The sequence below is a fragment of the Medicago sativa genome, chromosome 4, assembly GCF_051527215.1.
Source record: "Medicago sativa cultivar Bolivia chromosome 4, Bolivia_mono, whole genome shotgun sequence".
Classification (NCBI taxonomy): Eukaryota; Viridiplantae; Streptophyta; class Magnoliopsida; order Fabales; family Fabaceae; genus Medicago; species Medicago sativa.
In genome coordinates this window covers 87,697,576-87,713,862 of record NC_140752.1, presented here as the reverse complement: position 1 = coordinate 87,713,862, position 16,287 = coordinate 87,697,576, and the positions used below count along the sequence as shown (strand labels likewise).

At 33.2% G+C, this 16,287-nt stretch overlaps 2 protein-coding genes and 1 long non-coding RNA gene across 6 annotated transcripts; 2 read left to right on the top strand and 1 right to left on the bottom strand.

The window, feature by feature from the left end:
* Positions 1–1,226: 1,226 nt before the first annotated feature.
* On the top strand, positions 1,227–4,911 carry LOC146933299 (uncharacterized). Of its 3 annotated transcripts, none has more exons than XR_015007415.1 (6): positions 1,227–1,386; positions 1,522–1,603; positions 1,724–2,567; positions 3,581–3,648; positions 3,872–4,195; positions 4,686–4,911. It is a non-coding gene; the product is annotated as an uncharacterized LOC146933299 (long non-coding RNA). The 3 variants fall into 3 exon arrangements; XR_015007416.1 differs by having other exon boundaries at positions 1,724–3,648; positions 3,872–3,966; positions 4,146–4,195; XR_015007414.1 differs by having other exon boundaries at positions 1,724–3,648.
* Positions 4,912–5,653: 742 nt separating this feature from the next.
* LOC146933298 (uncharacterized) lies at positions 5,654–9,424 on the top strand. The gene is made up of 2 exons (XM_085705097.1): positions 5,654–5,698; positions 7,830–9,424. Exon 2 carries the CDS (start codon positions 7,864–7,866, stop codon positions 9,190–9,192), a length of 1,329 nt encoding a protein of 442 aa, XP_085561223.1. The 5' UTR covers positions 5,654–5,698; positions 7,830–7,863; the 3' UTR covers positions 9,193–9,424.
* A 2,065-nt stretch (positions 9,425–11,489) lies between these two features.
* On the bottom strand, positions 11,490–15,440 carry LOC146933297 (Sept9 (DUF616)). 2 transcript variants are annotated; one of them, XM_085705095.1, is made up of 8 exons: positions 15,267–15,440; positions 14,942–15,044; positions 14,668–14,853; positions 13,912–13,980; positions 13,619–13,818; positions 13,072–13,487; positions 12,183–12,367; positions 11,490–11,980 (listed from the first exon to the last, which is right to left on the bottom strand). In XM_085705095.1, the coding sequence occupies exons 2-8, from the start codon at positions 15,021–15,023 to the stop codon at positions 11,610–11,612; spliced, it is 1,509 nt and encodes a 502-aa protein (XP_085561221.1). In that variant the 5' UTR covers positions 15,024–15,044; positions 15,267–15,440; the 3' UTR covers positions 11,490–11,609. The 2 variants fall into 2 exon arrangements, with proteins under 2 accessions (XP_085561221.1, XP_085561222.1); XM_085705096.1 differs by having other exon boundaries at positions 14,668–14,826.
* Between the last annotated feature and the right edge of the window lie 847 nt (positions 15,441–16,287).

Genomic DNA, 16,287 nt, shown 5'->3' with positions numbered 1-16,287 from the left:
TTAGTGCGATATTGTTTTGTTCATCATCTTTATACGATGTTGTTTTACTTTCTCATCGTGTTACTGTGCTTGTTCGATTTAAATTGTCATATAAGTTTCGATCTGATGCAAATGCAAGTAAAGGCTTTGGTGTCATCAACATTACAAATACGAGGACATGGGTATTTCAAACACTTAAATATAATCATATTTGTAGACATATACATATATATATATATATATATATATATATATATATATTTGTCGTTTCATGTTATTATTGTAGATGATATGAGTTCGAACCTAAAAAAAATGGATTATGTGAGTTGTTCACATATTTATCATTTTTATTTTAATAAATTTATATTATATCCATATATTTTGTCAACTTAAAAAAAGTGTCCACAACATTCACTTTTTCAATGTATTATTTTTTTTTGGGAATTTCAATGTATTATTTTTGATCGGTTAAAATATACATGATTTTTGTTTCCACCAACTTTTGGTGGGACCTATGTCAATTTCAACCAAAAGAAATTCAAATGCAACATACATGATTTGATGAAATTCATGAGTTAAAAAAAGTGCATTAGAGAGTGTTTTTCTTTTTTAGCTAATTGTTACTTTGAGAGTGTGTTGTTAACGCTTTTTTTATAAAATAATAAAATTACTTAAAAAATATTTACTCAGCTAATCTTATCTTAATCACTAATATTTTGATTTACTAATCGTATAATTTATCGTATTAGAGTAAGAAACTTCTGGATTATGAGTGTTGGGCTTTTTCTTCACATCAAAAAAAGACCAAACCCTATTTATCTATATATAAAAGTTGCCCCAAGCAAACAATTTCGCCCTAATTTTTCAGAAACCCTAATGTTTATAATTACTGTTTTACCCTATTACAAACTTTAATTATGAAAAATAAAAAGAAAAATTTGGCTTTTCATCTTTTTGCGCTACAAACATGGTTGTTTCCGCTAAACCCTAACTCTTTTACCCTAATCCAAATTTTAATTATGAAAAACAAAAAGAAAAAGAGTTGTTTTCATCTGTCTCCCCTACCAATATGCCGCACATTTCTTCCAAAACCACAAACAGATAAACCACGCAAATAACAAACAAATAAACAGATAAACATGAGAAATAAACCACGGAAATATCTCAGATTTTTGTTTTGGCTCAAAGTTGAAACACCTAGAACACCTAGAACCATCGGTCCAATTGTTGTTTTGGCTAAACGTGATTGATGTTGTGATTCGAAGATGAAAACCTAGAACACCAAGCTTGATGCTGTGATTCGAAAAACCTAGAAAACAAAGTTTTGCGATTTGAAAAGACACAGAATTCTGCGATTTGAAGTTGCGATTTGGAAAACCTAATCGATTTTGAATCTGCGATTTGAAGGTATGTGTCTGCGATTTAACGATGTATGGTTCATTGGTTCTGGAAACGATTTTTATGTAAGGTTTTGTTGTTAACCTTTTTTTTGTCAATTATGTGATTAAATAATTTATCTGAATTTGTTTATGGTTTCTCCAGTTTATGATTTTGTTCCTGTAATTGAGAGCTCTAGGTGCATCACTGTGATGAAAGCATTTTTTTTTATTGTTAGGACTTCATTGTAAGTATTGTACAATTACTTATTTTTATCTTAATTAATTCATGATTATCTCAAATTTCCTCTTGATCAATCCATGGCTCATTTACTGATTTAGGATTCGTTTTAATCTCCTTATTCCAGAGAAGGCCCTTAATGATTTCAGGCAAGAGAAGAAGAAATGATAGAATGATAAAGTATGCAGGCCTACCAAAAGAAATTGGTGAAGAGTATTTTTTTCCCCCCCTCTAATCATGTAGATGGTTGGTAGTATGATATCAATGAAGGTAAATCCATATTTTTCCCCCTTTAATCTGTTAAGACTATTTTTTTCCCCTCTAATCATCATTTCGTTGTTTTTATCGTCTCAATTATTGGATGTTTTATAGTAGATTAGACATATTGATTTTAATTTAATTTAGTTTTTTAGTTGAATTTTTATGCTAACTTGCAAAGCTTTTTTGGAGTTTTCAAATTTCAATCATAATTTCATAACTCAAATCGCTTTATTTCTTGCTTTTCTCTTAGTTGTTGTATTTCGTTTCTTTCTCTGTGTTTCAGTCTCAATTCAATACCATGCAATCATGCTACTTCTCTATTTACGTTCTTCTTCTACTTGAATTATGGATGAATTTCTGAATTTTTTTTTAATCCTTACCTTTTAATGTTCTGAACTTTTTTGTTTTAAAATTGTAGGTTCTAATGAAGGTCCACACAATCTGAAGAGAAAAAGAGCACAGGTATATTGATAAATATCATCTTCGATTCAGTTATATACCTCTTCCTTTTTATTTCACTCTACCAAGCTTCAAGCTTTTGTTTTGTGGTCCTGACAATTGTGATCTTTAAGTTTTACGGGTTGAATCTGATGCGATCAGAAAGTATTGTAGTTTGGATTGAGCGCCGAGGGATGCTTGTGATGCTGCACGGTGTTCATCAGTGTATTTACAAAGAGAATTTACTATCCTGACAGAAATATGAGAGCCAGGTGAATTGAATATTCTCTCCAGAAAAAGTTTTGTTAGTTTGGATAGATGAATTAGACTCCCGGCTTAAAGCTTTTAAATAGATGGATATTTGATTTTAATAGTTTTTGACAATAATTATTTCCCTTCGGAGTGTATTCTAAAACCTAATTGTGAAGCCTTCTTATTCTTTCTGACGATTCGGTTTCCACCATTGAGGTAATTCTTAGATGTGCTTATCGTATGGTATCATATCAGTCTCTGTGAGTTTGAGAGCAACTAAATAGTATATTTTTCTTTGATTTTGACAATGTGAAATTATCAAATTTGAAGGCTACAATGTCAAATAGCTATTGGCAAGTGATGACAGTAAGTCATTTTCTAAAAACTCTCAATTTCTTATTGTAGTGGTTGAATAGCTTCAAGGACTATTTATCAATTTTGTATAATGAATCTGTTGTTATTCTCTTTTTTGTCATTTGAGTTAAAATATTTGGTTAGTATTTAAAAGCTATATGTTTTTTTAAATGCACTACGTTAATATTTTGCCGCATTTGTGTGATCATAAGGAAAATTTTAATGTTGTCTTGAAAGCTAATTCAGAATTCTTTTAATATTTTTAGCTTTTAATATTTCTACATTATTTTCTCTGTATTTCCTTCAATTTAATAGAATTTGGCTGATGTTCTTTATAATATTTTTACTATGTACAGTGTTCTTTTTTTAATATAATCATTTCATGATATGAGCCTAATTTAGTTCCTTCAGATTTGGTTGTTGGGTTAATCTACAGCCTACAGGTTGTTTGGAATAAATTTGTCATGAATGTGTGTGATGCTTTGTAGGGAGAAGTTCATTTGTCTATCATGATGAGAAATTCACCACATACAGTTTTATCTAATTTGATTTTGATATATTGCTTCATAATTATTCAGCACCTTAGTTTAAATGGATCTTTGTCTAATTTATCTTTTGCACTCTGTTTGTGTCCAAGTATAATTTATATTTCATTTTAGGTTGGCTATGATGTTTGTAGGAAAATCTTTGGTTTTTATTTAGTGATTGACACTTGGAGTATTTTGGAGAAAGATTTGAAAAAGAGAGGTTAGTTTACTAACTGACATTTACTAGAACTTTAGAGAGAGATTTGAAAAAGATGTCAGTTCATCACCTTTATTATTGGAAGAATATGTGATCAAATTATATTTGTCATGCTTTTCATGTTGTCACTTTCCAATTTGGTTTTACCATTTTGTGCAAAAGGTGTCAAATGTAGAAACTTGAATTGGTTTTACATTAATTTTCTGAGTTAATTATTCTATTTCAGATACATAACTTTCTTCTATTGGAGTGTTGGCTCATTCAATGGAGGTGTTTTGGTTCCAAGTACTGGCTCATTTTCTATTGAAGTGTAAAATTGGGGTAACTTTTTATAAGGGAGGCATTAGGGTTGTGTTGTAAATTGGAATTTGTTGATTTGTCTAACTATATTAGCTTTGGCGGGGTTCAATAGCTCATACTTTAGCCTTTGTAAACTAATTGATTGTTTTTATCAATTTTCAACTGATGGGATAAATACTAATCTTTATTTGGAATTTCAGGAGAACATAATGGACTGAAGTTGAACTATTTAACTCAAATTTTGATCCAAGTGAGTCATCCTTCTAAAATATCCTTATTATATAATGATTAGCTTGGTGGTGGGACTGTTTTTGGGCCTTCTGTGCTGCTGTGTTGGTCTGTTATGACTGCATTGTGCGGCTGTGCTGTTTTGATGCAGTTTTGGATACTGCTAAGGTGTTCATTTTTACCGATTTTGTGTCCAGCTTTTCCAGTTTTTAGGGGCTGTTGCGATTGTATGGCGCTATTTTTATTTATGGCTCTGTCGACCGCCTTTGTGTATATCCTAGGCTGCATTTGTAGTCCCGTTTCTGCTGTGCTTTGCAGTCGGCTGCTATAATATATGATGTTTTCAAAAAAAATAATAGAATGACCGCCGGAGACTTGATAGAATATGTTCATGCAAATTTTGTACATAAGAGGTTATTTGACCAAGTTAGATCTTATATAATTTAGTAGGAACCAAGATGTGCTAACCTTGCATATTATTTGACCAGGTTATTTTTTTTTTTTTTTGGCAGAAATGCTTTGGTTCAACCTTTGCAAGGGTCGTGAAATCAAACTTAGTGAGAATGGCTCTAATGTGCATTGAGGGTTACAATTTTTGTAGACAAAATATAGTGTAAAAAGTGTTTTGGCTTTGTCACCCAAATGTTTTCTATTATATATTTTGTTTTTGTAATATACATATTGGCCGACCTGTGCCCCACAAATGTTGTCTATAAAGAAAATTTTCGAAATGTATAATCACTAAAAGGATATGATAATTGCAATTAATATCATATGACTATTTTTGTACATTTAAGTAATATAAAATATTGCATTTTATTTATGTGTTTAAATGTATATGATATATTATTTTTTTATTCTTTGCATTACATGTGATACAATGCTACTTTTATTCCTACTAAATAATGACCAAAGGTAACTGCAGTTTGATAACTTCTGAAATTATAATGACATGATAACTATGAATACTATTATGGCTGAAAGTTAGTTACATGTGTGTTCTAACTTATTTCTTTTAAGAAAATTTAGTATTGTAATGAGAATTTAAGGCACATGGCTGCTGATATATTTACAGCTTATACAAAAAATGTTGAGGTAATTTGAGAATTGGCGGCTGAACTATTGGGAAATCATATGGTCTTCAAACTGTTGTCTTCTAATTTTTATCTGAATGAATGAATGTCACTGATGTCATTAGTTTTGCTTTTATAAGTTGTAATTGAGCTATGGCCTACTACATTTATAATGTATATGACCAGGAGTGGAAATAGAGATGGTTTTCATAATTTCTTATAAACAACGTTGAAAGTACCTTTACAAAATATTGACTATTTGTACAAAAAAATGATAACATTAAAAAATTATAAATTGAAATTGAACTATTAAACTTTTGCTTTGGCCTACTACATCTACAATGTATACGACCCGTGCGGCAGCACGGGTGGAAAGTCTAGTTATAAATAAATGGTGAATCAAACTCGTTGATCGCAAATCACTGCATTCATCGCACTCCAATCTCTACCAGGTTAGCCTTAGCTAATACCCTCGTATTCTCTCTTTCAATTTTTGCTTGTATGTTGTTTTTCATGATCAAACTCGTTCTTTCGTTAATCAAAACGGTGATACTGTCTTCGAACAATTACGTGGTCTTTATGTCGTGTTTTTATGATTTTGGCTTTGAATTAGGTTTTTTATATTGAAACATGTTCGAAAAGTGTTTTTTTTTGTGGGTGCATGTTTTTTTTTTTTTTTTTTTTTGTTTCTGCAAATTCTGTTTCTTGTGTTTCTTGTGTTGGTAGTTAAAAATTGTATTTTTTAAGAATTTTTTGTTGTTGATTCCTCCTTATGATTATTGTTAGAGGATTTAAGGCACTTGTTTGGTAAAATCAACTCTTAGGTCTCAAAAGAAAACAAAACCCTATCTCATAAACTGTATAATACTGGAATGAAATTTATAGGTTTTGATCGGTGAAAAAAATCATCTTAAACTACTCTAAAATATAAGGATGCACCCAGAAAAATGGTTTAGTTTTTTGGTTATTTCTGGGCAATAGCATAGATATTACAGGAAAGAGTAATGGAGTCCTACCAGTTAATAGTTATGCAACAAATCATCTGTATTAATTGTTTTGATCCCATTGAATATGATTGTCTTACCTTTTAGAGAGAGCTTTGGATTTCTTGCTGTATTCGTCTATGTTGTCAATCACATCGCTATAGTGGAATAGCGTAGCGGTGGTAGGGTTTGGCGCGACGCTTTTCGCTGCGAGCCACCGTCAACAATAGTGGTTGTAGCTGCCGCTAATTGCGGCCCCAAATCAATATCAAGTCCGCTATTAGGGGTTTGGGACGAAATTCCTCATTCGTTAAGAGTATAAATGTCAATTCAAACCCTTTTAAGGGTAATGTTCTGTTTTTCATTCTGTTATGGTCTTGTTGGCAAACAATCGTTATGTTCTTCTTCCTACTTTTAGTTCAGTTATATTATGTTTTTCTTCTCTTTTTATGTTTTATTTCTTTGTACTTTAGGTTCTTTAATTATTAAGTATGCTGATCTCTGGTGCCAATTTCGGGGTTGGCCTAGGGGTTGGCTTGGGATCTTGGAGTTTGCTCCTCCAGAGGTCTCAGGTTCGATTCCCTCCGGTGCCAATTTCGGTGGGCTAAGTCCATACAGAGCTTGCTCTGGCTTTAAACGGGGCCCCCCGCAAGTGGGCGGATTGAGTTTTTTTTTTTTTAAAAAAAAGTATGCTGATCTCTTTAATTTTGTGTATTTTTTCTATTTTTGAGTATTTACGTTTACTTCGTAGACTGATTTTTAGTCATTGCAACAGCGGCTATTCCGCTATTCGCTGTACCGCTATAGTTTTCTAGGGGGTCTGTGCTATGCAATGCTACCTAGGTATTCATAAGGATGTATTTTTGGTGTTTAGGAGGCTAGAGAGAGTAAGAATCTAAAATAACAATTTTAAATGCTTCTATATAGTTGTGCCTTTTGGTTCTGTATTTATGTTTTCTTACTAGCAAAATAGTTCTCTGTTTGCTTATATTCATTGAAGGCTGATAGCTATCTATATACTGTTTTCATACTAGTTCTTGTATTGCATGGTTACCAAGTCTGAAACTTTAGTTTTCTCCTCTGACACACTTGTGACCTTAAATATTGTCTGCAAATAAATGCCTTGTGTTTTATGTACCTTGTGAAATTCAGTTTTGAGGTTTCGGAATCAATTCTATGGTGCACAAGTAAGAAAAATCTTGCACCATGCACAAGCGACTTTTCACCTTCGGATCAATAAATCCCACCATTACATTAAGCGAGAAATGCTGAAAAATACACTTGTGCATGGTGCAAGACCATTTTGCTTTTGCATGTGAGACAAAGCCTCAAATATAAACAAACCTTTTCATCTTCACCAAAAACACAATCTTTTTCATTTCATTTTGCAATTAAATATTTGTCCCTCATTATTATTATTATTATTTTTTTTTTGTGTGTATTGCTCAGTTGAATTAGGCAAGAGTTATAAGACAAAAAAGGGAGGGAAATGTCATGGTTTTTAGGGGGTTGGTCTTATCAACATTTGTCATTTGTTACACTGTTATTGAATTATGATCGGTGTTTCATCACTTAATCTCTTTTTTTTAATTGTTTGTAGATTTGGTTTTAAGCGGAAACATCACGTCTCAAAAATGCCAAAAGTTAGAAGAGGGCGATCCCCGTCTATAGATTGCAGTGGATCATATCCCTATCCTTTCATCTCCAAAAATCTTGACCTGCCTAGACCTAATTTTGGATCGGCTGATGAAATGAAAGAATGGGATGATACTAGGTGTCCTATTTGCATGGAAATTCCTCATAACACTGTTCTTCTGAAATGTTCTTCTTATGAGAAGGGTTGCCGACCTTACATGTGCAATACCAGTTACAGGCACTCCAACTGTCTTGACCAATTCTGTAAGTTGTTTGGTTCTAATCTCTCATCAGCAATGCTGGAAGCAATTCCTCTCACAAGAACAGTCTCTCATGATAGGAAAGCTCAGTCAGAGCCTGGGAACCCCTCCCAATGTGGGAGCAAGCTGCAACCAAAGCTTATCTGCCCTCTTTGCCGGGGAGGAATATATGGATATATGGTATCGGAACCTGCTCGAAGGTATATGAACTGTAAAAAAAGGAGTTGTTCTTCTGAGACGTGTGAGTTCCAGGGCACATATCCAGAACTTAGGAAGCATGCTAGGCTGGTGCATCCTTCTGTTCGACCAACAGAAGTAGATCCGTCACGTCAGTATGACTGGCTTAGGATGGAACAGGAGAGGGACTTTGAAGATCTTTTTAGCTCAATCAATGCAAGTTCTGATGCAGGATTGAGCAGAGAAGACTCCATGTCGCCTGAGGCTTTGGTCCTTGTCTTGCGTGAAATTTACTCTGTTGAAGGCAACACTGACTGGATTGTGTCTAGTGATTCAAGACCTAGAATGCCAGTACAGGACGAATGGTCTGAAGCAATGCACTCAATACACATGCCAGCAACGGCATTGGGTGTATTGTCTGAAACAATACACAGGGTATCAGATGATACACAGACAAATCCCTCTGTTGAAGAGGACACTGACTGGATCATGTCTAATTTGTTTTCTGATTCAATACCTAGAATGCCATCACATGACAGAAGATCTGAAACTATGCACAGGGTATCAAATGATACACGGACAAATCAATCAAACCATACTAATCAGAGAAATCATAGAGCTGGATCGAGAAATGATCTGTTATCATCAAACCGTATGGCCAGATGGAGGAGATCAAACATTTCGCCTTCAAGGATGCCTCACAGTCAGATTGTTGAGAATTATTATAGAGAGGTGATCCCCAGGGTCAGAACATCTTCAACAAGGATGCCTCGAGTTTCACAAGTTCCTCATACTAATCCCCGGAGCAACAATTCTTCGTCTAGAAGGATTCCTGGTAGTCATTTGCGTTGGCGCAATCAAGGATGGTCGACATTCGATAGCCTACCATGAGCGGCACTATATATTCTGATGGACAAAATATCTGGTGTTAGCCAAGAAGTTTTTTATTTTTTTTATTTTCCTTCCATATATTATAAAGGTGAAATTATCATGTAACATCATTTCTTTGGATGATTTGGTTCGGTGAAATTGTATTGCAACTGATAATTTTTTTATAATTTTTTTTCCTACATTTTGTTTTTTAATGGAAACAGTGCTAAATGTGAATGAATTCATTCAGCCATATATTCTATCCAACCTTTGAAGTTGACGATTTTGCCATTTTGAGGAGTTTCACAAGTAATCCTTCTTTGGTTGTGAACTTGTGTTCAACATGTCATTAAAATGGATTTTGATTTAAAAATGTTCATGTAATATGTTTCAATATTTTATTCGACAAGTAATTTCAGCAGTACGCTTAAAAGGAATTTTTTTAATTAATTTTAACATTAAAACATTGTTTTGATAGTATTACTACAAAACAAACAGGTGGCTGTATAAGTCAAATTATCTCATAATGTTCTGTATTTCGGAATGATTTTTAAATAATAGTTTTTCTAGGCATTCCAATGCCTTTAATGATCTGGTTATGCTCGACTCTTTATTACAAAATTTATAAGTCTTTTCTTTACAGTTCAAATCACCTAAAGTCTACCACCATCTTTTCTATTATAGGTGTTACCCCATCTCTCTCTAATATTGTCATTTCTAATCTTATCACATCCCCTCTTCTAATCCTATCCGATCTAGTCTTACAACACATCCAACACAATCCTCATCTCCGCTACGTTTATTTTATTTTGATGTTGATTCTTCACGGCCATCAATTTGTTTCATACAATATCGTTGGTCATACCGGATGGCTGATAGAATTTCCTCTTCAACTTTAGCAGTACCCTCATATCACGATAATTTACATATACGTCTATTTTTTTTTTGAAGAAACATATATGTCTATTTCTTCATCATTTTGTATTATGGATCCAAGATATTTAAATTGTGTAAATAAAAAAAATCTTGATTTGGGAAAAATTATTTTATAATGTTAAGTTGGGAAGATATTCATATCAAGAGACTATTCTCCATTTCAATCACACAGATTGAATTCGATAATTTACATCTACGTCTATTTCTTCGTCATTTTGTACTATAGATCTACGATATTTAAATTGTGTAAATGATATTATTTTATAATGTTAAATTGTGAAGATATTTTTTATCAAATGTGATTTTTCTTTGTTAGAATGTAGTAACATGTGATCTCTAAAGCTCAAGTGTCTTAAGGTGATATAACGTGTAAATTTGCCATTGTTAAGATGTATACATGCCTAGTGATTCATGAAGAACCAATCTCATGGTGATCACTTAGGGGCCATATTAATGTTTGCATACATATACAGTATATGTTATCCTCAACGGTTACCTTTGCTACTACTACTATTGCATTGGTCCTATAACCACTACCATGACCACTGTCCACTAATGCCGCAGCTACTATTATTAGTCACACATCACTATTCTTATGCCAGATTCAATCAGCATACCGAAGAACCAATAATCAAGGATATTAATGTAGTGTATTTCATAGCCAATAATCGTGAATCGCGGCATTAATATTGAAGAGAAAATATCCTAATATCTGATTTAAGAACTAAGCTTTATGTAAGATGTATTTCAACATCACCAAAGAAGATTGGTCAGGTATCATATGGAAAAAATGTATTCAGCATTACACCATTTTGTTGGAGTCAGTTCTTTGGCTCAAGTTTGGTTTTGGGTTTATTTGGTGTTCTTTTGGTGGACCAGAGGTTGTGAGCTGGTGGAAGCTGATTGATCTTTGGAATAATGGCTCAGCTTAGGTGATGCGGACGGAGTGTTTCATTTAGAGGGGGTTATTTTTGGGTTGAGTAGTGGCGATGAGAGGTTATGGATATCGTTTTTCAGTGGTCGGTTCGTGTAGGAGTCTGTTTTTGGTGTTTATTCTTCAGGTGTTCCGCCTATATACGGCGCCTTTCGTTTGTACCGTATCACCGGTCTCTGTTCGTCTTGAGCAGGGATCTGGATTTTAATAAAATTTGCTGATTAAAAAAAAAAAGAAAAAAAAAGCATTACACCATTCTGTTACTAAAAACATTATAAAACAACTCATCTCTTATGCTTCAATTCATGAAAAAAGATTAGCCCCCAAGTTTGGTGAGTTGAGTCTCAACACTATTCTATTTCGAATATCACATTCTTTTTTTCTTCTTTTTTTTAAGCAAGGAATGTGGACAATGAGAGGAAGAATAAAAAAACAGAATATACGTAGATAAACTCTCAAAATAAGCTTGTTGAGCTTCATCTTTACTTTTCATTAATTAGAATCAAGAAATTCTTGAAATAAAAAATACATAAAATGAATATATGTTAAAACAAAATAAACAAAAATGTCATCCTGCTTTTGATGTTCTTGTTATTTGTGGCAGAACAACTGACTTAAGATCCCCAGGATAAGGGGTAAACAAGCCTAATCCTCCCCTACTTTCTTTTAAATTACTATTCTTTTTAAGTTGATCCAACTGTTTAACCCATTCTATGGGAGAAGAGTGCTCTCTTGTGTGAGGGTGCAACACAAACAGTGAATTGTATTCACAGTTTGGAAACATGAAAAACTCAAATGACTCCCCTAATCTGTACGCAACATAGCCAAAACTCAGTTGGTCTCTCGGCGTGAAGAGGTGAACCTCATTAAACCACAAACAGCTAAACAAGTTATTCACCGCCGTATGTTCTCGAATGATAATCGCTCCCTCTGGGACATCTGAAACATCATAAACAACTTTTAACATTATTATACCGCCTTACATTACTGTGTAATTTTGACAGATTTACCATGGTTCAAGCGAAAAAATCCTAAGGATTTGACATCTTAGGAGTCAGACTTAGAATGAGATGACAAAATTGTTGAAATTGAAATCAAACAGTAGAAATAAATAAATAAAAAGTCCCATTGCCTGTCTTACCGCTATTAGTCTTTTTATTTGAACTCCATGGTTTCATCCCCTCGTAATAATATATTTTCATGTGAAGATCAATAAGGGGTCGTGCATATCGCTTTCGCCTCTTGTTTGCATCAGCCTCCTCATATATACTACGGTGATGCTTATGTTGAGCAATGGCAAATGTATGCTTCCCTCGCCATAGGTATCTGCAAAGTAAAGATTGCCTACAAAGTGAGTCATCGCGATATCTATCATCAGATCAGAAGGATCTCGGCAGAACATATAATTTGTAAACAAGTGATTGATTTCAAGCTTTAAAACCTATTATGCACTAATGCTACATCTGACTAGAATGCCATCCATTCCATCCCAACAAGTATGTTACTATTTACTCTCCATAAAGAATCTTAACATTTATAAAAATACACGAAAATATACAATTTGGTCCGCTCTGATTACAAAAGTGTCTTTTTTTATTTGTTTAGATGTTGCCAAACCAAATCACAAGCGGCGACTTAGAAAGTAAATTATCAAGAGTCAAGCAATAGTTTTCCGTAAAGGAAATCCACAAACACAAATCACTAGTAATGCAATATTTTCTTTTATAATGCATCAGCTTCATGATGGTAAATATCTAAGCCTATATACGAGAAAAATGAGAGCACAAAAGACATCCATAAAATTGAACCCTTCAAATTGCTATGCCTACGAATGTTTATTGTGTAATTAACTGACAAGGACATGAAAATATCAAATTCAAAATCAAACGACTTTTTCCACCTTAACAAGCTATCTCAAGAAACAAAAGGACGGCAGTTTGAAAACCTATTTAAATAAACAGATTTAAAATGTTTTTATTATTCGTATTACCATAAAGATTGGGCATAAACTAAGATAAAGACATTAGTACCTCTCAAGGATAAGCAATGGATCAACTACCAGCTCCATTTTACCATCGATCCATATACTATATTGTGCTTGAGGAAACAACCTGTGTGTTATTATTTTAGGAACCTTCCCATTCCTTCTTGGTTCATCATAAGGTTGATTCTTAAGAAGAACAAGTCGCCAAATTCCCACCCATTTTCCACCAGCACTGTCTTCTTCCACAGTAGTATTTTCCCTCATGAATTTCAGAGATACCTCATCAACCACCATAAGAAAGCAAAAAAGTTTCTTTGACCGAAGGCTTATATTTGATGGTTGGTGAGGTATATCATAACCGTCAAAAATGCCAGATGCAACAACAAATTTGCATTTCTTAACATATTTAATGTCTGTAGGATCCATTTCAGCACCGCCACCTTGGATAAATCCACAGTGTACCTAAGGGGTGAAGCAAGTGGGAAACATTTTGCATTAATGGAGGCAATCACAAGATAATCTAAATAAATTGTGAAGCAGTTGCATTTAGAATAAACTTGATAAAAATTTAAAAGTCATGATAATTGATTTACCTTCATATTCGACTTCAGTTTGAAACTCTCCTCCCTCTGTTTCCAACTTAGATGGCCTCCAAAAAGAGGAAATGACTGGGAACTATCATTTGGAATCTCATCTTCGGTAAAATATGATAAATTTTTGACAATTTTGTCGGAAGTTCTTCGAGTAGGGATAACTATTTTATCAGGGTCATTGAAAAGAGGAATCGGGCATCCTAAAAGATACACGCAGCATCAACATCAAACATTAACTATGAAATAATGAAGTCCAAAAACAATGGATGGAGACAAAACAGCCAAAATCTTACTGTGAAGTTTTGGTACAAGTCCGTAAGTGTCTAACATGGTGTAAACCTTGCTATCTTTGTTACACATGACTGCAAACCAAGCAGAAAATCGCTATGTTTTTAGAAATCATGATATAATAATGTAGTTTTAATGAAGAAAATAAAAGACAATGAATGTTTTTGTTGAACAGCCTTTCGAAAAAGCATACTTTTTAATAATGTAACAGCACCTCCCACCAAGTGATTATCCTCTATTCCTACGCATAGCAAGTTTGCATCTAAATCGACCAATCAGATTTTAGATATTTTTACTTCCAAACCCCCTCTCAACCATCAAAGAGTGAAAGGAAAAAAACAATAACAAATTGAATTGAGTTCAATTTTTAGTACCAAGACATGGTCTGCTATTGATTTCTCTAACTAAGAAATTACAGGGTTCCGTAATCCTTACATTCCTATTCCAAAGTAACTAATAAGTACTACTAAAGAACAATGTTACTTTTAGAGCTTATAGATTACAGAAAGAGAGAGACCAAAAAAGTAATGAATCTCCAACCCGTTCAGCTTTAAATGCTGTTTTTGCAATGCCAGGCACGACTAAATCTAAAGATATTGTGCAGCTAGAGAAATATAAAATAAGACAGCTTATCCCATTCTACCCAATTTTCAAAATTAATTAAGTATTATGACAATCAACTTAAGAGGGATTAACGACCGGAGATGTTCTTCAAAAATCGCACAAGAAGTAACCAGAAAATATGAATTTTTTTGGCTAACCTGATAAAAAGGAGACACTAGATTGACAAGACCATATATGAAACAATAATGCAACAAGAATTAACAACATCCACAAGATGCCTCCTACAAGAACCAATCGAACAAATCCTTTCTTCCAAACAATCTTCATACTCATAGGGTAATCTTGGGGTACCCTTCCTGAAGAAAACAATCCTATATCAAAATCTGCATCGCCAACAAACAAACTAGGAATTCACTTCACTGTCATGTCTTGTAGTAAACAAAAGAGTTGATACAAGTTGTTGTTAATCACCTTTAGCTTGAGGACTTTGATTAGTTCGGTCTCCTCTACGATTTAGGCGCAAAGATAGTGACTTTTGAAGATCACCCTCCATATTTGATTCAAATTCTCATCACTGCCATTGTATAACAAAAGGAAACAAATGTGATAAAAATGTAACAACTACCTACTAATTTGAGAGAGAAAACAAGTACAAGAAACTGATTCAGAATACATAGTAACTAATAATTACCCCATTGATTCATTGAATTTAAAAATTAAAACTTTGAGTTAAAAAGAGGGAAAGATGGGAGAAAAACAAAAGGGTAAGAGCCAAATAGAGAATGAAGTTACGTACCTTTTCTGGCTGATTATTTTATCGATCTGGTACGCGGCGGCGGTGAGTGGTGATAACAGTGGAACGTGACCCGGATCCGGTAAATATGGTGTTGGGATTCGAAACAAAACTGAAATTGAAATTGAAATTGAATGTTGGAAGAAGTGAAAGTGAAGCTCCAAGAGTGATTGAAGTGAAAGAAACAGATCTCCTTGATGTTTCTTTTTACCTATAATTTGTGGTAAGTAATGTTCTTTGTGTTTTTGACAGTAATGTTGATCAAATTTAGAATAATTTTATATCTGTGTAAAATTTTACAGTATATAGTTGATTTGTAGATATAAATAAAAATAAATTTTCAACCACGGTTAGAAAATATTTACTAATTCCGTGTCAAATTGTAAAAAAAATATCAAATCACACTTCTCTTTTAAGGAATATCCTCTCTATACAATTGTAAAAACTATTCTTTCCTTGAGTAGATAAAATCACAATGGATGAAGAAGACCTCGTCAAGAGATTTAACAATGTTGTATTCTTATTAAGTGTATTATTCACATAACATTTTTTGATCATATTTTTCTATTAATATATAAAGATAAACGGTAGTATATCATATGTTTGATTCGTCTTGAAGAATATTTTCAAAATATCAATTTATTTATAATTAACTCTAATAAATAATTAAAGATATTGATTAAAATTGTGAAACAAATGATCGTTAGTTTATTTGATCAAGTTTATTTCATCAAAATGATAGTTAGTTTATTTGATCTATGAAACAAATGTGTAGATACACCATGATTTACCACCCAACCCAACTCAACTCAGAGGCTCTCTTTATATTATAAAAACTAAAAAGTACTTGAGAGCATTTAGATGAGTTGACACAAGTCTCTTATAGTTTGTCATCCATTTAAATCTCACAAGAGTCGGGATTAGTCTTTACCGTTACGCGCGGAGGATATCCCATTTAAAAAAACTAAAAAGTAAACTTGTGCGATTTTATAAATGAAAACCAAATCCCATGGTTGATATGTGT

Excerpts from the sequence above, each read along its gene's own strand:
- LOC146933298 (XM_085705097.1), top strand. The coding sequence starts at position 7,864 with ATGCCAAAAGTTAGAAGAGGGCGATCCCCGTCTATAGATTGCAGTGGA.
- LOC146933297 (XM_085705095.1), bottom strand. The coding sequence starts at position 15,023 with ATGGAGGGTGATCTTCAAAAGTCACTATCTTTGCGCCTAAATCGTAGA. Across the intron at positions 14,854-14,941 it reads TCAAAGTCCTCAAGCTAAAG|ATTTTGATATAGGATTGTTT; the intron begins GTGATTAACAAC and ends TTGGCGATGCAG. Across the intron at positions 13,981-14,667 it reads TAGTGTCTCCTTTTTATCAG|TCATGTGTAACAAAGATAGC; the intron begins GTTAGCCAAAAA and ends CTTGGTTTGCAG.